A 23,790-nucleotide genomic window follows, 5' to 3' on the forward strand; every position below is an offset into this window, starting at 1 on the left:
AAACACTCCACTGGTCCCTAGTTCCCTAGGTGAGAGAACGTTCGACCAGACATCGTAAACGAGTCGCCTCTCTGCACGAGGGATTACACACACACACTTTTTGCGCGAGGTTCACGGTCCCCAACCTACGTCAGACGGCCTTCGCAGAACTCGGAGCTGACCCCCGCAGCACGGCCGCCGGCTGCCCATGTGTTGCGCCTCTAAATTCCAGAGCTGCCTTTCTCCTGTAGCCGCCACGACTGTCAGCCGACTGTGACGAATCCTGGAGCCCCCGTACCGCAAACCACCCTTTTGTTAGGGAAGCTCTTCTTGCCACTGAAGTAGCACCATGAAGGCCCGGCAAATCACCCAACAATACGTTGGGCGTCAAACGTGGCCCGCCCTGCTGCCGTCACCGATTCTCCGAACGAGGTGCATGGTGGGTTAGCGCTGTCGTTCTCACTGGTTCTCCGAAGGGCGCCAGCACCGCGGGTCAATCGAAGCACGTGCAGCGGGCTGAAATAGCTTTGCAGAGCAGTGCCCCTGCAGGCCCATCCTAACACCGTGAAGTCCGTGCATGGTGTAGGTTTGGTTACGCCGACAAGCGGATAAAGTTAAAGGCTATTTTTATAATTAAAGATCGGTACATATGCAGTGACACGTACGAATTTACCAAGTTGCCGTCCAAGAGGTTTATTGAAGAACGGAGCATACCCAGTGTCGCAGTTTCAATGACCCAGGTTGGCCTGACAGTTCGTTTCGAAACCTATTCCTTCAGTACAGCAGCCCTACGGGCTACTGATAAGCCCATGGACTACCCGCTCCCACTGGCCCAATTTGGCGTGAAAACGGAGAAACAAATAGATAAATAGGCTGCCAGCCCCTAGAAAGGGGTCCAGGGGCTATCTGTCTGAAAGCCCCTGTAAGTCCAAATGGTCCATCGACCACTCCGGAAAGGTCCTTTCCGGGATTCAATCCCTGGAGCATCACACGTTTTTCTTCAGCTACGAAGCTTTCTTTCCAAGAGTACGTGCGGGTTTGTTTTGTAGCATCATGCTACCCTCCAGTGGATGACAATACTTCGTTTCATGAAAATTTATTAACCTTGTAAGTTCCTGTAGAACTGATTAGGACAAATATGTGTATTGTACCGAAGTGAAGTTACGTTTACTAAATAATATTGTCTTGAACTACATTCACAATAAGATACGTCTAGAACCACAGGCCCACGAGTAGTATATTTCATGGCATGAGTAAATTTTCTAACTTCTTCCTTCTTACACTCGTGAGCACCGAGTACTCCAAGCTGGCGTAACCAGCTGACTTGGTAGAAAACTTTTCTTCAGCTGTCGTCGTTTCTCCTCTTCCATCAGAGATGGGACGCCATAGACGTTGCACTTGGAGAATAGACTTTCTGTACACAATATTTACATTGACAGCTATTTACAGTGGGTCTGACGTATCAACTCGACATAGCCGATAGTGCGTAGCACCGTTCGTACGTCAAGACCCTTGGGTTACACTGGCACCGGCGCCTTAACTCGGCAGAGCCGAAAGTGCAGACCACCTTTCCTGCGCCCGGAACCACCGTGAGAGGTCGGGCACCAGGTTTTAACCCTTCAGTTGCTCCTCCCGAATCCCCTCACGGCAAATCACGACACCCCAATGACCTGATTGGGTCAACTGGGCTGTCACTCATTGGACACTCTCTCTCTCTTACCCTCTCCCTGCGTTCCTCGGAACATTCAGAGAGATAGAGGGAGAGAAAGGAACCACCAAACAACAAATAAACAAATAACGTCACGACCGTTTCGTCTCCGCGACATATATGGAAAAACCTCCCGACACTTTGAAGAACACTTACGGGGAACGGCCATCTGCGTCGCCCCGTCCTCGCCCCTTAATTAAAACCATCGCGCACTGCGTGCCGCAAAGGGCACCTCTGCCGAAGTGCACCCACCGATTCACCATGCCGTCTTGTGCATGGTTCGTCTCCTCCGGCGGGCCCATAACGCTAAGTGCACAGATGGATTTGTCTCAGGTGCCAGCCTACCTTTCGAGAGACCGCGCATCGGGTCACCGATCCTTCTGGCTTTAAGTTGCCCCTTTGTGCCCCGTGCATGGCCATTGACGCCCTAACGACGTTTTGCCCGTGGTCCGTCCCAGGCAGGGCGCCCCCGTCCACGCTTCGGCGCCAAAGGGCCACCAACGTCGCACCCTTTCCTACGTTTCAAGACCGCACGCGCGACAGGTTAAGATGTCCCGAGGTGTCGGCGCGGGCTATATCTGGCGCCAAAGAGCGCCCCCCGACTCATTACCGAAGCGCCCGGCTGGTTTCACTCTCGGCGAAGCCCGAAAATGGCGACCTCCCACAATTCTGGGGCGAAATTACCTCTCAGCCTCCATGCCGTTTGTCAACATCCTTTACAGCATGGCTCTGGCAAACGGAATGGCATCAGACAGGCACACGGTCGACCTTGACGCCCTCACTCCCCGAACACTCTGCAGGCTTCTTCGTTGAACGTGGGACTACTTTGGGGCCTGAAGTAGTCCACAACCAACTGCTTCAAGCGGCTGTGCCGGCCGTACCGGCCGTACTCGTTCAGGGAGCCGCACTGGTTGTCATAATCTTCGTAGTCGATGTCGTAAGCTATGTCGTAAGCACCGATGCCGAACTTGACCTCTGGTTCTTGGGCTCTTGTGCAACACAGCTGCACAAGAAAAATAAAAAATAAGAAAATGCAGGTGCCATCGCAAGATGATTGTGAAAGTTAAGCGACAACTACCCGGTGAACCTGCTCCAATATGTTGCTCAGCGAACTCATTGGTTTGCTCTATCGGTTAAATGTTACGTGGGATATGCGGGTGCTGAGACGTTGCACTGCCTCTGAGGTTGGTCGTTCATGCTGCAGTAACGAAACAAAAGAACCACGTGACACCCAATGTGTGGAGGTTGCTGTGTTCCTTGAAGAAGTGTAATATTATCGCACCGCGCATTATTTTAGAGAGGTGGAGCAAGGTGAATCTGCCGAAATAATAGACTAGTTAGAGCATACGAAATCAAAACAATTCAAAGTGTAAGAGCGCGACTACTTAGAGGAGGACAAAACATAAGCACATAGAAGGACAAGCACTGCCCTTGTCCAGTTAGCCATTTCCAACTAGCATTCTCCAGGACACTGTCCAGAGCTAGCATTGTCTAACTAGCGCTGTACAAGTAGCCCAATATTGGACTTTACCAAGACAGCACATTATGAGCTTTAGAAATTTAGTAATTGTTAACGAATGGCTGGAAATCGAGCATATAAGTTATCTGCTCCGTAATTTATCTGCTATAAGCCGGTGTCTGTCGCCAAAAACCACGGCTCCCATGCAGCCAAATCATTCGAAAGGGTCATCATTCGCATCGGATAAAATTCGCATCGGAGACCAATAATTCTTGTTGATGCTTATATTCGAAAAAAAAGACGGAACATTCGTCACCTTCGACTAGCCTGAATTTGAATTCGAATTCGAAAAGATTCGAACGAATTCAAATACATTGAAATTTTCTAATCATTTGAGAATTGGATAACATAGAATACGATAGGTATTCAAAATTTTTAGCATTTGCACAGCCTTATACTGTTGATCACGAAGCCAGCTATGCTGTACTAACGCTTGGCCGTCGCATAAGTTAACATGGTGAAGTCACAAAAGGCGTTCACTCGAGTATAAGTTCGCACTCGCACAGCAAGGCTAAAGGAAGGTTTCAGTACTGGTCATGCAATGCAAAAAAAAAGTAAAAGTGGAGTTTTACGTACCAAAACCACTTTCTGATTATGCGGCACGCCATAGGAGAGGACTACGGAAATTTTGACCGCCTGGGGTTCTTTAACGTGCACCTAAATCTAAGTACACGGGTGTTTTCGCATTTCGCCTCCATCTAAATGCGGCCGCCGTGGCCGGGATTCGATCCCGCGACCTCGTTCTCAGCAACCCAACACCATAGCCACTGAGCAACCACGGTGGGTCGGTCATGCAATGCTAGTAAATTAAACCTGGTCAAGTAAATTTTACACTGAAAAAGAAGAATGACCTCTGCATCGTGTACGTTTTTCGTCCGTATATTTCCGACCAGAACTCCTCATTAAGATGTACGACCCAATAGCCCGAGCTACCACGTTAAGGTTATTTGGTTTCAAAACAAGTTCTTGGGCAAGTTGATGCTTAGGCTTGCTGCAGATTCTTGTTTTGACAGGCGGTTTAGAACGTAAAAAAGGGACAGTGCAGAGACATTGAAGCGCCAGTGAAGAGCCAGTTATTCGGTTTAACTTTGTTAGCCTTCAAATGCCGTCTTGAAACGCTGCGCAAAAACTACCATGGAGCCTCCGAGGTTTGCCGGTGAGGAAGAACCGAATATTGGAGGCCATGCATTAACGTTGTTTTCGTTGTGCGGCTCCCACACAGCAAACAGCCACGACAGACCCTGACATGCCAAGACCTCCTTATCACGTGATTGGGGTCAGACAAAGTAGGAAAACCGAAAAAGAAAACTGCTTATCATGTCGTTATAGACATTCGCATTTCCCACCGCCGTGTGGAGCTGGCGCGTTTACCAAGAGGCAATGGTAGCGACAGCAACGTTGCGGTGAAGGTAAACGTGTGCATTACAATAAACGAGTTGCGCAAAATTCACCGAAGATTACCATACTCCCTAATGTGAAATTTGAGCGCAGCTTTATATGTGCTTTCATTTCGCGATATGTTGGGTGGCCCGGATAATCTGTCTCTTGCGGCACGTTGCAAAAGGAGCGAAGTGGGGCGCGACTGCCTCGCTAGTCTGGAAGTTCGCGAGAGCCAGCGCATGGGTGACGCGTGGGCATGATTCACAGCAGCAGCCGCCGACAGACCTCCGCTCATGCAGCGCTTTGTTTTCATATTACCGTTGGACGCGCTCTCCGCATGCCATCGGTGGTACACTGTACCATCGGTGAACAGACGACGGCGCGCTCCCCTGGCGCCATCTCGTAGCGCTCGGTGCGAGTCTCGCGCGGCACTAGGCTTTTCTCACTCAGCGCTCCGCGTTCGTTACCAGACGAGGCGCGCTGTACTCAGGCGCCATCTCGTAGCCATCGTCGCCGCACTACGCTTTTCTTCTCACACCTTCGCCGTACCAGCCTACGCTTTCCTCCTCATGGTTCGACTGCACTCCCTCCGCTTTCCACCTCGCGTCTTTCATCCTAAACATCGCGGCATCCTAAACTTTCATGGCTTGACCAGCTTGGCAGCTTCTTGCCCAGCTTCGAACATCTTTTTTTATTCCTGACAAGTAGAAGCGGTATGTGATGAGCCTCTGTGTTGCTCTGATGCCAGGATACCTTAGCCGGATGGCTTAGCCTTATAGCCGTTTGCGAATTTTCACTTGGAGCTCCGAGTGCTCTTACATAGTTCCAGTATCTTTTTGCGGCACCTTCGGCTCTTTTGCGAATGTTTTGAGCCCAACGTTCGCTTGTGCATTTAATTTTCTCTCGCACTCGCGCAATCGCCACCCTTTTCTTCTCTCGGCATTTGTTACATTTAAGGAGAACCTCTTCTTTGCCTAATCCAAACTTTTTGGCTTTTCGAGGATCCCCAGACCCCTGATTACACTCTTCAACAGCTAACTTTATTTCCTTCTTCCACCACCTACGTTATTTCCTCATTGCAATCCAAAATGTTTTTGTCCAGCCTGTCTTGTTTCCTGCTGCATAACGTCTTCCATTTTCTTATATTCCCAGACTGTTATGTGAAGGCTTTTATTTTATTCTCTATTTGTTTGCGATCTCTGAAGCTTTTGGTTCCTGCTCTGCATTGGTATTTGTATCAAATGTTAAGGATAAGTGTTTATGATGACTACCCAGGCTGTTTTGCAGCCAGTATGGTGGTATCATCTAGCTAAGGCGCCGGCAAACGTATTCTTTCATGCTTCGTAAATTTTCATCAAAACTTTATAAATAGCCATGGGGTCTTTCTGAAAAACATACGGAAAGCACTTTATACATTTTCTATACCTACGTGCTACGTGTAAACGCTTGTTTTTGCATCGTATTTGTAGCATTACAAAAAAAAAAAAATGATAGGTAGCCACATGGCGGTGCCTTTGTGGTTGCCACTTTTCGGTTCGCCCAGATTTCCTCTAGAGTTAGCCCCATATTCAGAAATACGCCTTAAGTTAAAGCTGCGCCTTGAATTGAACAAGTCCGCACCAAGACCACACCCGAAATGAGCATGCTCATTAAGGCAGCCATCAAGTTTCATGAACGTTCCCGCTGTCTTCCTTCGTCAAGTCGAGTGAGTGCCTTCGTCAAGTGTCTGGAAGCGAGGTTACCAGATTGAATGACAATAATATATTGTACATCAGTAGCACAAACCATTTCGTGAAAGGTTTTAAAAAGTGCGCATGGTTAAAGACAGCCATCGGCAGAAATAAAAAAGAACTAAGAAAGAAACGACGCACGAAAACATCCGCTACCATCGAAGCCAATTCACTGCCGATCAACAATCCGTTTTTGAAACGGCGTCGGAGTAATTGAGGGCTCAGTCTGGCTCGCGGAAACCTGCATCGCTGTTCACACCTGAACAAACCAGGCTTCTTTTCAGCCTAGTAAACAACTACAAAAAAATTTTGGAATCTAAAATGGCGGACGTGGCATCGCTCAGCGCCAAAACGGCGGCGCGGAAGAATCTTGCAGTGTCACGTGTCCCGCCTCAGCACTTCAAGCAAGTAAAAAAAAAAGTGTTGGGGAAACAAATACACAGAAATTGAGTGAATAGAATTCAGAGTACAATAGAAAAAAATCGCATGACGGGTACGCAATCTTTTATTCATGACGGTTCATAAAAGACGAGCATCATTGTGTACGACGTTGAAATTGTGTTGCGAAGCTGGGAGCGTGGCGTCGACAGCATATTGGCTTCGGCGATGTCGTACTTGCTCAGACTCGTGTTATTTTTAGCGCGAAACGGACTAAACACCGGTGCGCATAAATAACAGGAACGGCACATTGTACCGTGTGTTCGTGTTATTCTGTGACACTGCGTTTCGACGTTGTAACGCTAAATAACACAGTGACTTTTTCGCCAGTTCGTACTGCACTGCACACACATGTGTGCTTCGTGGAGCATTGAGATTCGCAGGTGGCGGAAATAGTGCACGGTAGAAAAGCCTTTTCCGCAAAGCGATGAACGTGATGCGCAAGCAATTTCTCGATCGATGCGTGTGCTGGAACACATGATCGGGTTAGTATGGGATTTATTGGCGGCTATCCAAAAGCCTCAGGCACAGTCAAGCGCAGAGCACTTGTAGATGGAGATCCTTGGGTTTGGCCAAGAACCGTGTAGTTTCACAAACAAAGAGAAAAAGAATTACAGATTAACTGTCAACAAAATTGGTGAATAGGTATGTGGTAATCGCTAGATCCTAGCTTATGATGTTAATTGAAAGTAGGACTAAATGAAAATAAAAACACAGCTATTACAATGAATTTCGTAGAAATGTAACAAAAACTGAAGTTTTCATTTTATAGCTAAAATAATTCTGACACTTAAATAATTTCCTGGATAGCATCGCCAACCTTCCTGTCACCGTGCCCAACGGTCGAGGCCTCCAAAGATAGTATATTTTTGAACATTTAAGCCTAATTTAAGAAGTCCGAACAGCGCCTCTAATGTTCTTTTTCGCAATTCAGGATATATTTGACAATCAATGAGAAAATGATCTTTTTTTTCATGTTCCGCGCAAGGGGTACATTTCAGTGAAGCAGCCAGACCAGCTCTGCGTAGGTAAAAATTTAGAGATGGAATTCGGCAGCGTAGTCTAGTAATTGTGACTTCAAGTGCTCGCGTTTGACACAGTTTACCGTCTCATCAATGGGACAAAGGCTGAAAATCTGTAGAGTTTGTTAAAGAAGGGGCGTGAAAATTCACGCAGCGTCATTTGCCTCCGAAATCTCCTTCCCTATGATGAAAGCTGATGCCGGTAGGATTTCTATTACTGGGCCATTCAGGGACGCTTTCGCCAACAAATGTGACATTTCGGTTATAATTGGGCCCTTATGTCCTGGTACCCGAATCATTATAATCAAAGCTAAATGAGGGGGCACTAAGAATTTGAAAGCTCGCAAAACCTGAGAGTCATCAGAAGTAGTTAGAGAAGAGCATAGAGACAGATAATTCGTCACGTCCACTGTGGAATGTGTTGGTGTATTTAGTTTACAAAGGGCTAGAATTACAGCTAAAATTCTGCTAGACAAATCGGTGCGAAGTCTGGGAGGCGAAGAGAAAATGACCAATTGAGAATAGGAGAAAATATTTCGATTCCACACTTTTCATTTTGAGAAGCGCGAGAGGCAAATAGCTGTCTTGGTTGGTATGTGCAAAAAGTAATCCCGTAAGGTGGGGCTTAGCATGCGGTAAGATAGTGCCTTTGCATTTTTAGGGAAAATATCATCGAACTGAACTTCATTGTAATTGGTGTTGCAACAAACAAGAGTAACCTCACGAATTTGGACGCTTAACTGATCTAGGAGAGTTTGTATAAAAATAATTTTAGGTGTTTGGAATCGTGGCCAGTACTATCCAAAAAAACAAATCCGGCTAGGAGATAAAAGCTGCTTGTGAACGCCTTATAGGAGATTTATACAGCCCTAAAAATAATTGTACAGCTAATTCTAAAACGCGTTACAAGAGAAGGTATCCTAGGTTCCAGATATAGAACTTTATTCACTGCAAATTTAGGTAGCCCTAAACATTGTCGCAAGGTCTGCCTCTCCAGAAGAACAAGGGGGCGAAATTTGCATACAGGTGCTCCAGAGTACAATACGCACCGAAATTCTAATATTGGGCGAATATGCATGCGGTATATTGTTGACAGCGTTCTTCTTCGCATTCCGTATCGACCATTGCTCAGCCAACGTAGCAAACCAACCGCACGAACACCCTTTGCTGCAGTATAGTCAACGTGCGCCTTCCAAGACAGAGAACAGTCATATATCACGCCAACATACTTCACGGGCTCTGCTTGTGGGATCATATCAAGCTGAAAAGAGACAAATGTATGTGGGGTCCATTAATGGAAATGTGAGCACCAAACATTTGTTAAAGTTGAGAGAGATGCGTCGCATCAAGCCATCTTTCTATAACAGACAGGTACGTCTGTAATATAAAGATTTCGGATGCCATCTGCCGACGAGAAAAACGCTATGTCATCAGCATAGTCGTAAGTATGTACATCATCATGACATGGCATCGAGCTCATTAGAATATTAATTAAGACTGGAGAAAGTACTGCCCCTTGTGGAACGCCTCTTGTGTTCGCGTACCCAGAAGGAGAAATGCCGCTTTGGAAGCAATAACATTCTGTGTTCCTTAAAAATTCTGCAATCCATGCTTGAAGGTATTTTGGAGAGCTAATGTTCCGAAGCTGATTGAGCAATATCACATGCTCAACACTGTCATATGCTCTTGAGATGTCCGAAGTGACTAATGCCGCCTGCTTCCTTCGGCGCCGTGCCAATTGAATACGGCTTTCAAGGTCAGTATGAGCCTGCCAAATTGAGCACTGTGATCCTGGGCGCTATAACGTAAAGCTATTCGAAATTTTTCTATTCCAATTGTGTAATCAGCCCTCCACGATTGGTCAAAAACTTTTTGGACCACTCCCACTTCGCCTGTCTGTCACGCGACGTCACAAAACCGCGAAAACTCCCCACGTCAAAGTGACGTTTACGCGTTGAAGATGCATTAATATGCCGAGTAAAACTGGCTTTTCTCCTGAATTGACACAGGCTGCCCAGTTCCGAAAGGAATAAAAGATGGCTGCTGCCACTCGCTCAAACACTGGCTACTCGCACCTGCTGGAGAGCATGGGTTTAATTGTGTACAACAAAACTTCTTGCGCGCCGTATAAGCTTATTGAGCCCTTTCGGCACGTATACGACATCGCTCTGTCAACTTTTCATTGCTGAGGATCAGTTTTAGCGACATATTTAACTGCCCGTTGCATGCCGCCGCGATTTCCCACCAGCCACCGTAAGCTAAGTGAGGGAACGCGGACCCATCGCAGATGCTGGCACCACCCTCTTCATCTGGTTATCAATATTCAGTGCACTGGCTGAGCCCCATCGAATCTTTCTCCACTTGAGCGGGTTCCTCGCCTCTTGTCAGGCAATTAGATAAGACAAGCCGTTCAGCCTAAGCAATGTTATTTGTTTTAAAGCAAACAAAAGTGACGTCCTATAAACTATGAGAGCGTTTGAATAGTCTGTTCATACAACCCTGCGGGTCAACGCCCGATGCTTGCGTCGGCGGTTACGCAAATGTGACGTCAGGAGATTGGAATAAAAACTTATTGGAATAGCTTTACGTTATAGCGTCCCTTAACCCATTTGTTTTGTACTGAGGATCGATTGCTCATTAAGAAGATTTATTGCACGAATATATATAACTCATTTAATCAATTTTACGAAATTTGAAGTTAACGCGATGGGTCTAATATTGTCTAACACGTAACCGTCACCCGGATTTTTAAGCAAGGATTTTCCCCTCCGATGGAAGTGGTACGCTTATGACAGAATAATTCATAATGTCTAATAAATAATGTTGTGATTCTTTATATAAAACTTTCCATATGGACGAAGTGATTCCATGAGGACCCGGAGCCGCTGATGTGACTCTTAGTAAAGCTTCTGATAATTCATACTTCGAGCTTTTGGTGAAACGTTCCTAAGTTGGACATATCATTCGAGCTAATATAGTGGAGCAGACCCAGCCGAACACAAGCGTGAGCTGCTATACCGAGGCGTCCGTCCTCTTCCTCTTTAGCGGACAAGTGGCCGGAGCGATGCCAGAGCTCTTCTTCATTACAATGACCCCGGGGAACATAAGAAGACATCCTGCCGACTTATGGCGAAGATACGATAATGGGGATCGTAGTCGGGTTTGAGACGACTAACGTGTACGGTATCGCGACCGCGTAGGCACACGTCGTCAGACGGCGTGAGAGGATCTATCACGCAGGTAATTGGCGACGCAGGGTCGACGATACGATAGGGCCCATGACATTTAGTGAGAAGCTTGGATGAGAGACCCGGGACGTGGGCTGGAATCCGCAGCCAAACGAGGGAGCCGGTATAGAATGTTGAAGCGGTTTCAAGCCATTGTTGTGTCTCTTCTGTTGATGTGCTTGATCTTCCATTGTCAAAATGTGAGCAAGTTGCCTGCAGTCTTCTACGTATTTGGCGAGTTCTGAAATGGGCCGGCAGTCGGAGGCGTCAGGTTTGTACGGTGGTACAGTGTCCAACGTGCATGATGGTTTTCGTCGACACAACAACACAAATAATCGTGAGAAGCCAGTGCTTGCCTGCCTTGCGGTTTTATAAGCCTACGTTAGAAACGGGAGGGCCATGTTCCAGTTGAAATGGTCGGACACGATGTACGTAGGGAGCATTTCACCAAGAGTGCGCTTGAAGCGCTCAGTTAACCCGTTAGTTTGTGGGTGGTATGACGTCGACGTGCGCTGAACTACGTGACACTCGGTAAGGAGGGCTTCGACGACTTCGGACAGAAACCCACGCCCTCTCTCCGCGAGGTGTTCACGTGGCGCACCATGTCGTGCACAGGAATTGCGGAGAAGGAAGAAAGCAACCTCACGTGCTGTAGCGGTAGGAAGGGTTGCTGTCTCAGCATAGCGGGTGAGGTGGTCGATGCCAACGATGATCCATCTGTTCCCAGAGGTGGTGGGCGCGAGCTACCCATAAATGTCGATGCCGACGTGGTCGAAAGGATGCTCTGGGTAGGGTAGAGGTTGTAGTGCGCCGGTCAAATGCTGAGGCGGCGCCTTGCGTCGCTGGAAAGCGATTCAGCCGCAAGTTTACTTGCCGATAAGGGGTACATTCCGCGTCAGTAAAAAGCGCTGGCGCAACCTCGTATATGTATTCAACGCGCCGGCATGAGCACTCTGTGGGTCGGAGTGAAAAGCAGCACAGATGTCGGAACGCATGTTACGCGGTACTACCAAGAACCAGTTTCGACCGTAACGCATATAGTTCCGGCGCTAAAGCACGTTTTCGCGCTGAGCAGGACCAGCGGCTTGACGGTGGAGGGCGCGGGAAGGCGAGGCGGCACATGGGGTGGACAGAATGTTACTGATCCTAGCAATCATTGAATCCTTGCTTTGCTCCGACAGCATAGAATCGAAGTCGAGGGCCGAGAATGACGAAGCAGCAAGTGGTAGCGGACATTGAGAAAGGGCAGCCGGGTCAGTGTGCTTCCGGCCAGATCTGTGTACCACTTGTCTGTCGTACTCTTGAAGCTGAAGTTCCCAGCGGCCATGGCGGCCGGAGGCATCCTTTAGGGACGACAACCAGGACAGAGCGTGATCGTCCGGGATAAAGTAGAAGAGACGGCCATAGAGGTAGGGTCGGAACTTCGTGACAGCCCACATGATTGTAAGACACTCTTTTTCAGTGACAGAATATTTTGTTTCGTCCTTTGTGAGTGTGCGACTCGCGTAGGCGGCAAGATATTTACATAGCCAAGTTTGCGTTGCAGAAGTAACACATCAAGGCCGACACCACTAGCATCTGTATGTACTTGCGTAGGAGACTGGGGATCGTAGTGACGGAGTATCGGATATGTTAACAGGTGGCGAAGAGTCTCGAAGGTGACATCACATTCTGGCGACCAACTCAATATGTCGGTGCCAGCGTTTGGAAGCTTCGCCAAAAGGTGCAATGGTTGTGTCGCAATTATGCACGAAGCTACGAAAGTAGGACGGCTGGAGGCCAGCAGACTTGAGGCACGTCAGAAACTGGTGGATTCGGGTGAAATGAGTCGAAAATTTGGAGAAAATACAAATTTGTCATTTAGATAGCATAGGCAGACATTCCACTTTATACCACGAAGGATACTGTCCCTAATGCGTTCAAGAGAAAGTGACAAGTGCATTACAGAGGCCAAACGGCATGACTATAAATTCATCAAATACGTCAGGCATCACGAATTCAGTCTCAAGGCGATCACATGCAGCCACGGGAACCTGCCAGTAGCCAGAGCACAGGTATAATGACGAAAAGTATTCAGTACTGTGCAAGCAATCAAGGGCATCGTCAATAAGTGGTAAGAGACAGACGTCCTTCCGTGCATTTTAGACGGCGGTAATCAACACAGAACCGAATAGAGTCGTCTTTCCTTCGCACAAGCACAAGTTGGGACGACGACAGACCATGGGCCGGCTGAATGCCGCCACTTCAAGCATGTCCTCTCACTGGTCGTTGATAAGCCGCTGTTCTGCTGATGACATGATCTGGGCGTTGCCATAACGGTGGTTACCATACGCGTGCTATCGATGACTGTGATCCGGTGTCGATATTGTGAGTGACAGTGTCAGTACGGCCCAATGTATGTGTGGTACAATCGAAGGAAGTGCGGTACTGGTCAAGTAGAAAAAGCAAATGCTGGCGGTGTTCTGTGGAAAGGGCGGCATCAATGCCAGAATTAGTAACTTCAGCGGTAATTTCACCTTCTGTACACCAATATCTGCTGGCCGAATTACTATCCTCAGAACATACCGATGGTCGCGCGACAAATCTAGGAAGTCCGACTCACCACGACTGGATATTGAACGAATACCTTGGCCCCATGCTGGCCACCAACGCGTGGTCGTTCGCGTGTATGGTCATGCGAACAGTGGCACGTTCGAACGACCCCTCGCGAGGCAGTTTCGCAAAAGCATTGATCGGCGCACGCGCGGCACATCCGTGTCGCTTGCCGAGCCCGAGCCAAAAAGAAAGACCCTACTAGCTGTCATGCCGGAATAACCCCGCCTTTAGGTGGAGTTAGCAGCGCAACACTCCCGCCATCTCGTGTGCTACTCTGCAACCGCACCTACCGCCACTTTAAAGCCACGCAGCGAATCCGGATTACAGAAGATGGCAGCCATGCGGGGAAAACAACATATCAAGGGACGCGTGAGAGTCGCGCATCCCCACATCCCCCCAGCGTTAACTTAATACATATTCCGACGAAACATGACACACAGTCTTACATCAACGCGTGCTCGCGAAGAAGAGCTAGTAGTACGTGCAGCCGGGGCCGGACCGAGGAAATGTCACGCGCTGTCCATAACACGCGAGCCGACATTGTCTCTGGGGTACACCACTGGTCACAACAGCAGCTCTGCAGACTCAACGGCATGACTCCAGGCCAGGACTCTGGAAACGTCGAAGCCCTAGTCGACACGAGTGAGCGTCGTTGGTGACTGCCGGCTCTTTCCCCAGCTGCCGAGGGTTGCGTGCCCGACGCAGGAGGCCGCCGAAGTTGGTGCGCCGAACTTGCCACGGGCATCTCCATGGCCTGGGGTGGCTGGATCGTAGTCTGGGGCCGCAGCGCAGGCGATTTTCAGGTGACAGCAAACCAGGGGTGACTCCGCTGATGCTGTGTACACTCAACGCAGACGGCAAACACTGAAGTAGTGCAAGAGAGAGGAATTCTGCATGCGCATCGCCCACGTGGTACGATGTTCAATTCGGCTAGCAAAGGATCAGGTGTCTACCCAGATGGTAAGTTCACGTGAACAAACCTCTCTCTCTTGAGTCGAACGAGCAATCTCAATTTTTCGCCAGACTAACTAGAATGAGGAAAGCAAAGTGCGACATCGCAACGCCACAGCCCACCAGGTTGTGTTCTTCTACGTGCGACATGCGGCTTCGTAAAGCCTTAGGCCTCATGAGTCGCTACCCTGACGACAATCGGCATCCAAAAACCACACCCGAAATGGGCGCAAAACACACAGCCGCGAGAAGACGTCAGCTTTGTGAGGTGGTCCTACTCCGCTCGGTGCACACAGCATCTGATTTGACGACGCCCACCGTCCCAGACGGTGTCGGAGCATCCAGCGCCAGGCCGCAATACCAGACAGACCGTAGTGGCACCCGTGGCCTGCGGCCACCGCGACTTCATCAGAGTCAAGGAGAGTGAAGAAGCTATTTACTAAGAAATTCGGACTACCCGCGAGGCTTCCGTATTCACTCGCTTCAGGCTTGCCAATGCTCCGCGGGGGCTAGGCCTTGCTCTCCCAGGATGCAGACTAAGTGGCTCTCTGGCCGACGAATGCTAAAAAAGAAAAACACTTGCTAAATGGCTTAGCATATTGACAAACTCCAACACGCTGGAAAGACCATCGAAGAGAGCACGCCGCCGACGCTAGCGATCAAAATCTACGCTAGGCCTACGCTTCGGTTGAAACAAAGGTTGGCTTGAACTAAGCAAAACTTCCAAACTATGATCCGAGGCCCCGAAACACCTACGTTGGGCAGCCAGATGTGTAGTCTCACTAATGCTCTTAATTGGGACAAAAGAACGACGACACAGTCGCGCAAACAATCACAAGGGCATTTATTGCACCTTTCATACCCTAATGCCTACTTGCCGAATCGCTATCCACAGAATGTGTCGATGAACGCGCGACAAATCTGGAAATCCGACTCGCCGGGACTAGATATCTAGCGAATACGTTCACCCCATGCTGGCCACCAATGCCTGGTCGTTCGCTTATACTCTCATGCGAACGGTGGCGCGTTCGCACGAGGCCTCGTGAAACGGTCTCACAGATGCATGGAACGGCGCTTGCCGACTCTGAGCCAGAGAGGAAGAGCCTACTTCCTGTCGCGCCCGACTCATGCCGCCGTTAGGTGATGTTAGCAGTGAAGCACTCGTGCCATCTCTCGTACTACTCTGCAACCGCACCGACCGCCGCTGTGAAGCCACGCCGCGAAGTCGGAGTACAGGAGACGGGAGTCATGCGGGGAAAACAACATATTAGGGGACGCGTTAGAGTTGTGCATTCCCAAAAGTAAGTCAAGGCGCATTTCAGAACTTGGGGGTTAGTATACCATATACTCGCCTGTCGTGTTGCCGTCATTTTCATATTCCATGCTGTGGTGGTGGCAGTGGCAGACGACGTGCGAGCGCTACTCGGTAGGGAGAGCAATCCGCCGAGCCTACAAACTCCGAGTGTTCACTATAGCTGCTTGTCAGAGTGCTCCCCGTGTAGCTCGTGGCATGGGCTCCCGTTTTCACTGTCATGAAGCTTGTGATTATGCATGAAAGATATTGCATGCTGCCACCAATGGAACGCGGCTGTCGCGACTGGGTATTGAACCCCCGACGTCCAGGTCAACAGCAGAACGCGATTGCCATTGACGCACCGCGAGGGGCTAATGCATGATATAAACCTCTGAAATCGTCAGCGGCGAAATTTTATAGCGAAATGTAATTTGACTCCTCATAATGCACTCGCTAATCCTCGGAGTACATTTAGGAATACAACTTCACTGTTGCGTAATGCGGACTATCATCAGCGTTTTCATTGCCCGCGGCTGCTCGTTTCGCTGGGAGGGGTTTATCGACTTTCCATTCACGCAGGCAGTGATTACAGTTTCAGGTTTTGATATTCTTCTAGAACTAAAGTCTCAGGCACCTTCGGAAACAAAAATCAGCTCTCTACATAAAGTAGAAGCTGAGATTTCAAACATTTTGTTCTCGCATTGTCTCTCACTGGCGGCCATTGCCCACCTTGCATGTTCAAACAGCCATTACATCCTACTCACAAAAGTTTTCTTGGAACCAAAGCCACCAAAAGATGCCTTGTGACCTAAAGAAGCAAGTGTGACCAATGGGAAGCAAGAAGGACCCTTTCCCGAGCAAATAAAGCCTGGTTTTCGTCATTGTTTTGCTGCAAACCCGCTGTTCGGAGCTCGGTTTAGCGGAGGCAACGAATACACGTCTTGACAGGTTGACAACGGAGAGTCGGTTGCTACGAGGGCTGGTGAGGGACGGTCGCTACAAGGGCTCTCCCCTACTATTCGGGAGACTTAGGTGTGAATGGCGGAAGGAATGAAGAGTTAACGTTCAAATAGGCTGGATTCACGTGGTCATACGACACTGTCTCTTCTTTGCCGCGAACGTCAATCTTCAAGGTTTTCTCTTAACGCGAAATCACATGAGAGGGGTCTTCATAGGAACGAGTCTATGGTGGCTTGATAGAGTCACGCCGCAGAAAGACGTGCGTGGGGTTGTCCATTGTCGCGAAACTAAACACAGGCTGCCCGCGGAACATACGTAGGGGTGTAGGTCGAAGGTGGACGAGCCAGGAATGTGGACAAATTGCTGCGCGGCTGCTGGCGGACTTCCTTGCTCGGTAGCGAAAAACTATCCTGGAACGCGGATTGCTGATCCATAGAGCATCTCGACTGCGCTGACTCTGAGGTCATCCTTGACTGTTGTTTGCAGCCCCAGTAGTGCTAGTGGTAGCCTTTCCACCCAGTGCTGTCTATCGAGCGTGGCGGTCAACGACACCTTCAGTTGTCGGTGGAGACGCTCGACCATGCCGTTGCTCTGCGGGCGGTAAGGCGGGCTGTTATGAAGGCGCGTTCCGAGCAGTCTCGCCAGGGGACGAAAAAACGGACTTTGGAATTGTCGGCCTCGGTCATTGGCTATGCGCAAAGCGCAAGCGTACCGCGACGCCCACGTAGCAACAACTGCTTCCGCAACTCTTCCGGCCCTGATGTCTTGTAGAGGCGCCACCTCAGGCCACCTTGAGTATCGGTCGACACACATGAGAAGGTACCTGAAAACTTGGCAGGGTGGAAGAGGCCCCACGAAGTTTATATGCACGTGATCGAAACGGCTGTGTAGTCGATACGGCTACACCGCTGAATGCATGTGCCGGGTCACTTTCACGGCTTGACAGGCTTGGCAGCTTCTTGCCCAGCTTCAAGCATTTTTCTTGATCCCTGGCCAAACAAAGCGGTCTTTGATAAGCCTCTGTGATGTTCTGATGCCGGGATGGCTTAACCCGTGTAGTAAATGGAATATGGGCCGCCGAAACTTTTGTGGCACGAACGGGCGAGGAGTTACCTGTGATATGTCGCTCGTCACCAATGTTGTATAGGGAAGTGGCACCTCCGCAAGCGGGAGCGAGAAACCTTTTTCCCGCAATTGCCGCAGCTCGGGGTCGTTTTTCTGGATGGTGGATAGAGCTTAGAAATACACAGGACCAACAGGCACAGCGCCGATCTGCGACAGTGCGTCAGCTTCCTGGTTTTCGGTCCCAGAAATATGGCGGATGTCCGTAGAAAATTCGGAGATTAAGAAAAGGTGCGGAAGCTCATGTTCTGAATACGAGAAACTGTTCTTGAAAACGAAGGTTAGCGGCTTGTGGTCGGCCAGAATGTAAAAGCTGTATAGCCTTCAAGAAAAATATGGTAATGCATGACAGCGCAATTAATGGCCAACATCTCCCTCCCGAAGGTGCTGTAGCGAGCTTCTGTAGGTTTGAGGTGCTTTGAGAAGAATCCTAGCGGCCTCCAGTATGTGCCATTATGCTGCTGTAGTAATTGACCCACTGCCGTGGTCGACGCGTCTACCACAAGGCGACTGGCGCATCGGGGAGCGGATGAATCAGCAACACCGCAGTCGCCAACCCCATTTTGGCTTCCTAAAAAGAGTGTTCCTGCTCCAAAGACCAGTGAAAGGTAAGCGGGTGTTTGGAGTCGCGACACAGGAGGTCGGTAAGCCGCTAAAGAACTTGCGCACAGGATGGTCTTAACCGCCTGTGAAAGTTAATGAACCCCAGAAATCCGCGCAACATTCGGAAGGAGGTAATAGAGGGGAAGTCTTCGATTGCCCGCACCCGTGTTTCCAGCCGCTTGATGCCTTGGGTTGAAAAGCGATGGCCGAGAAAATTCATGGCTTCAAGTCCGAAAATGCATTTACGGGGGTTTAGGACCAAGGCGTGTTCATCCAGTCGCTCAAATAGAAGGCGAAAGTGCTCTTTGTGCTCTTCGTCTGTGGCACTTGCAACGAGAATGTCGTCAGGGTAGACAGAAATGAACGGCAGTCCGCCCCTAACCTCGTGCATGAACCTTTGAAAAGTTTGCTCCACATTCTTCACACCGTAAGGCGTACAGACAAACTCAAATAGGCCGAATGGAGCAGTGATTATTGTATTCAGAGTGCCACTGGGTTCGACAGGAATTTTGTGGTACGCGCTCATCAAATCGATGTTGCTGCATATTTTGGTTTCTAAGAGGCGGGCGCAGAAGTCTGGTATGTGCGGTAGGGGATATTGATCCTGAGTAGTGATGGCATTCAAAGTGTGATGTTCGCGGGTCCAAGAAAGCAAGAAGCGATAAGAAGGGTGCGTAGTACTTTTTTGGGCAGCAGCTAGAATGCTGTCTGGCTGCACTCATGCAGGTGCTCGCTTTTCGTAGAGCCCCTGCTGACGTCACTTGGCGCGTCACTTCTCACGCCGGTAACATAACTACGGCGGCTCGTATCACTTCCTCCACCGCAATTTGAAGAGTCAGGATGGCTGGTATCGGTCAGGTGGCTTCCTAACTCGTTGAGGATACCCCTTCGTAGGGCTCTTTCCACTGACCATGGGGGCAGATCTAGTTTCGGAGACAGCGGCTGATGGTGGTGGACCAACTGCAAGGGCTGGATAACACATTTCGGCCTCCTCCTCCACCGCAAATCGGGACGTCGTCGTCGCAGCAGAGGCTCGTAGCAAGTGGTCCTTGTGTCGCCTCCACGTACAGGGTCCGTTGGGTGGCTGCACTTTGACCTCGTACTACACTGGCCCCGTCCGCTGCAAGATGGTTGCGTTGAGCCATCTTGGTCCACTCTTGAAATTGCGCACCAAAACTTCATCGTTCACTTGAAACACAGTATGATCGCTACTTCGCCGCATCATTTGCTGGAACTGAATTGCGCTGACAGTATGCGATAAAGCGGGCTTCAGTGCATCCAAACGAGTGCGCAATTGACGACCAAGAAAAAGATAAGACGGTGTCTCGAGTGTCGTCGCATGCGGCATCTTCCGATACACCATCAAGAATTTGGACAATGTTTCTTCAAGACTTTCTGCTGTAGGGCCTTCGCGTAGAGCGTTGTTTAAAGTCTGCACGAACCTTTCAGCCAATCCGTTGCTGCTCGGGTGATACGCAGATGTGAAAACTTGCCGGACGGCGTGCTCTTTCATAAACGCTTTGAGCGCGGACGATGTGAACTGTGCACCGTTATCGCTTACAATTGTCTCCGGCGCTCCGTATCGTGCAAACAATTCGCGTAAATTTGCTATGTTTGCTTGCGCGGACGCACTTGTCATGACGTACACCTCTGGCCATTTTGAATGCGCGTCTACAACAACAGCATACGATTACGGAATGGGCCCGCAAAGTCAATATGTGCACGGGACCATGGTTGTGTAGGCCACGACCACGGGTGCAATGGTGCCTTTAGCGGCAGGTTGCGCTGCTGCAAGCATGGCATGCAGTGTCTCACTTGATTCTCGAGATCTTTTTCCACGGATGGCCACCATACGTAGCTTCGGGCGAGTTCCTTTCTTCGCACGATACATGGGTGTCCCTGGTGTATCTCCTCCAGGACTGGCTGTTGCAGCTTTGGCGCTACGACCACTCGCATTCCATGCATCAGGCACCCTTCGTGGATAGTCAGTTCACTGCCTTTGTCAAAGTAGGGTTTCAACTCTTTGTCATCAACATGCGAAGGCCACTTTTTCCTGGTGAAGTCTAAGACAATGCTGAGAACAGGATCACGAACTGTGTAACGCGCGATGTACTTGCTTGTCACAGGAAGGGATGCTAAGCGAAGCCTAAGAAATGTCTCACTCGTGCTGTCCTCTCCCTCACTTGTTTCTAACGGCAGACGCGAAAAACAGTTTGCGTCTGCGTAGTCGGTTGGCTTTCGATAGACAAGGTCGTACTTATAAGCTGAAAGAGTTACAGCCCAGCGTTGTAGTCTGGCGGCTGCTATGGTCGGGAGGCCACTCTACGGCCCAAGAATTGTTTGTAGCGGCTTATAGTCTGAGATTAACGTAAAGTGTCGACCATAAATATGAAAATGAAACTTCTTGATGCCAAAGATTAAGGCAAGCGCTTCCTTTTCTATTTGGGTATAGTTTTGTTCGGCCTTTGACAGCGTCCTAGAACCGTAAGCAATTTGTCTTACCACGCCGTATTTCATAACGTGCGATAACACGGTGCCGAGACCATATGCAGACGCATCGCACGACAGCTTCAGTGGTAGCGCCGGAGCGTAGTGCGCAAGAACTTCGGCGGATGACAGCACTGTTTTGATGGCTTGAAATGCGTCCGTGCATTTTCGGTCCCAGGACCAGGAGACGTCCTTCTGTAACAATCTGTAGATGGGTTTAGCAAGCGTTGCCAATTGCGGCGTAAACCTGCCATATTAGTTAATGAGTCCAAGTAGCGAACGTAGTTGTGCTACGGTAGTAGGTGCTGGGGCTTTCAGAAGAGGTTGAACTGTTTCGTTTGTTGGTTTGACGCCCGTCCTACTGATAACATCCCCAATATACTGAAGGCTTTTCTTATAGAACTCTCATTTTCCGCTCTTAACTCGGACGCCTTTTCGCGCCAGTGTTCGAAGCACTGCTTCAAGATTCACGAAGTGCTCTTCTGCTGTAGATCCTGTCACAAGAATGTTATCTAGATAACAGATCACTCCTGGCAGTCCTTTCAATATGTTATCCATAATGCACTGGAACAATGCCGGTGCTGAGGCGATTCCGAAAGGCAATCTGTTAACAGTGAACAGCCCTTTATGCGTATTCAACGTGAGCAACTTTTTAGGGTCTTCCGACATTCCCACCTGTTGGTATGCCCTATTTAGATCCAGCTTCGAAAAGTACCGCCCTCCCGCAAGCGCAGCTAGTATCTCATCCAGCCTAGGTAGAGGGTACTGCTCTGTGTCTAGAACAGGCTTCAACGCTGTCTTAAAATCCGCACACACGTATTGTACCGTCCTTTTTAAGAACCGGTACAATCGGTGTGGCAAACTCGCTAGTGGAAACTTGCGCAATGATGCCCATTTCCTGTAGCTTTTGTAGCTCTTCCTCCACTGCTAAACGTAATGCGTAGGGCACGTTTCGAGCTTTGAGGAACTTTGGACGGTTTTCCTTAAGAAACAACGTACCTTGCTCACCTTCTATCTTGCCAAGGGTGTCGTCAAAATGGTGCTGTATTTGTCGAGGAGTGCTCTCAGTCGGGGGCCGTGGTCCTCTTGGCTTGCGTCAGGGTGCGAATCGTTGCACAGCTTGTGCAAACCGCATATTTCACCCCAATCCAAGCGAAAAATTTCGAGCCACTCGCGTCCTAGTAGAGCTGGTCCGCCGTAGTCTACGACGTACAACGGAAGGTCTCCGACTTGGTCCTTGTATCGTACCGCTGCGTTGATGACGCCGCAGGGTTGGACAACTCCTGTGTACGTTTTCAGTCGCAGTGCTGTTGGTTCCAGCTTCGAAGGTGGTCTAAGCTTCTTGAACAGTTGCCGTGATGTGACAGACACTGTAGCGCCTGTGTCTAACACCATGCGCAATGGTACACCCTGAATTTCGACTTCGACGGTGATGGGACGCCGGGTTCTTTGAGACAGCATCTGGACGTTGCCTGTGTCTTCGCTTTGAAGAGTGCGTACCCACTTTCCGGAGCTTGCCGGCTTCTGTTTTGAACCACGACAGGCACGCTGAATGTCGCCCTTCTTGCCGCAATTCGTGCACTTATCGGCGATATGCGGACAAGCGCGGGAAAAATGCTTGTCGGAGCCACAGCGATAACATTCGAAAAATCGCGCATTTTCGTTTCGCCTTCGGTGCCCATTTTGTGCAATTCATCGGCAGATTCTTTCGCGTGCGCTTCCTCAACGTTTTTCTTGGCTTCTTCCAGAGCCAGTGCGCACTCAACGGCCTTTTGGAATGTCATCGTTTTATCTTCTGCAAATAAGTATCGCTGTATGACGGTACGGAATAAACCGCACACAAACCTGTCTCGGAGCGATTCGTCCAAAAAGGTGCCGAATTCGCAGGTTTGGGCGAGTTTTCTGAGCTCGGCTACATACTGGGCGATACCTTCATGTTGCAGCTGACATCATCTGTGAAATTTTGCTCGCTCTCTGATCACAGACACTCTCGGAGTGAAGTGATTGTGAAGCAGTTCTGTTAGTTCGTTGAACGTCTTTTGCGACGGCTTATCTGGTGCGGCCAGAGACTTCAAGAGGCTGAACGACTTCGGCCCAATAATGTTTAGCGAAGCATGCACCTTGAGGTCTTCGGGAATTTTGTTCACCGCAAAAAAGGAAATCAGGCATTTTTCTTAAGATAGCCAGTCACTCACAGTTTCGTCGAAGGCTTCTACTTGACCAACCTGACTGGAGGCTGCCATCTCGGAAGTGTCGCCTTGTGTCGTTGGTGCGGATGCGTCCAGCAGTCCTCAGAGCGTTGCCTAGGTGCTTGGTTGCTCAGCTTCAGCGCTTCTTTCCTATGTATTGCCTTGCTTCCGCCATCCCACCCTCGTCGCCAGTTGTGATATTCACGGGTCCAAGAAAGCAAGAAGCGATAAGAAGGCCGCGTAGTACTTTACTGGGCGGCAGCTAGAATGCTGTCTGGCTGCACTCATGCAGGTGCTCGCTTTTTGTAGAGCCCCTGCTGACGTCACTTGGCGCGTCACTTATCTCACCTGTAACATAACTGCGGCGGCTCGTATCACAAAGCTCTATAATCACCACAAGGCCGCCAGTCGCCACTGTCCTGATTTAGAACCAGATGAAGAGGTGAAGACCTGTAGGAAGGACGAATAACGCCGAGCTGAAGCATGTGTTCGAACTCGCGGCGAGCGACTTCCAACCTCCAACCAGCGAGCTTCCGTGGCCGGGCGGCCACAGGTGGGCCAGTGGGGGTGATATCGTGAGTATCAT

General features: G+C 49.5%; 1 protein-coding gene across 1 annotated transcript; it reads right to left on the bottom strand.

Moving 5' to 3' along the window:
• Nucleotides 1-2,465: 2,465 nt before the first annotated feature.
• On the bottom strand, nt 2,466-23,790 carry LOC126543507 (uncharacterized). Its single transcript, XM_050190622.2, has 3 exons — nt 23,636-23,790; nt 22,036-22,684; nt 2,466-2,690 (listed from the first exon to the last, which is right to left on the bottom strand). The coding sequence occupies exons 1-3, from the start codon at nt 23,788-23,790 to the stop codon at nt 2,466-2,468; spliced, it is 1,029 nt and encodes a 342-aa protein (XP_050046579.2).

Source organism: Dermacentor andersoni, chromosome 10 (genome assembly GCF_023375885.2).
Source record: "Dermacentor andersoni chromosome 10, qqDerAnde1_hic_scaffold, whole genome shotgun sequence".
NCBI classification, from domain to species: Eukaryota; Metazoa; Arthropoda; class Arachnida; order Ixodida; family Ixodidae; genus Dermacentor; species Dermacentor andersoni.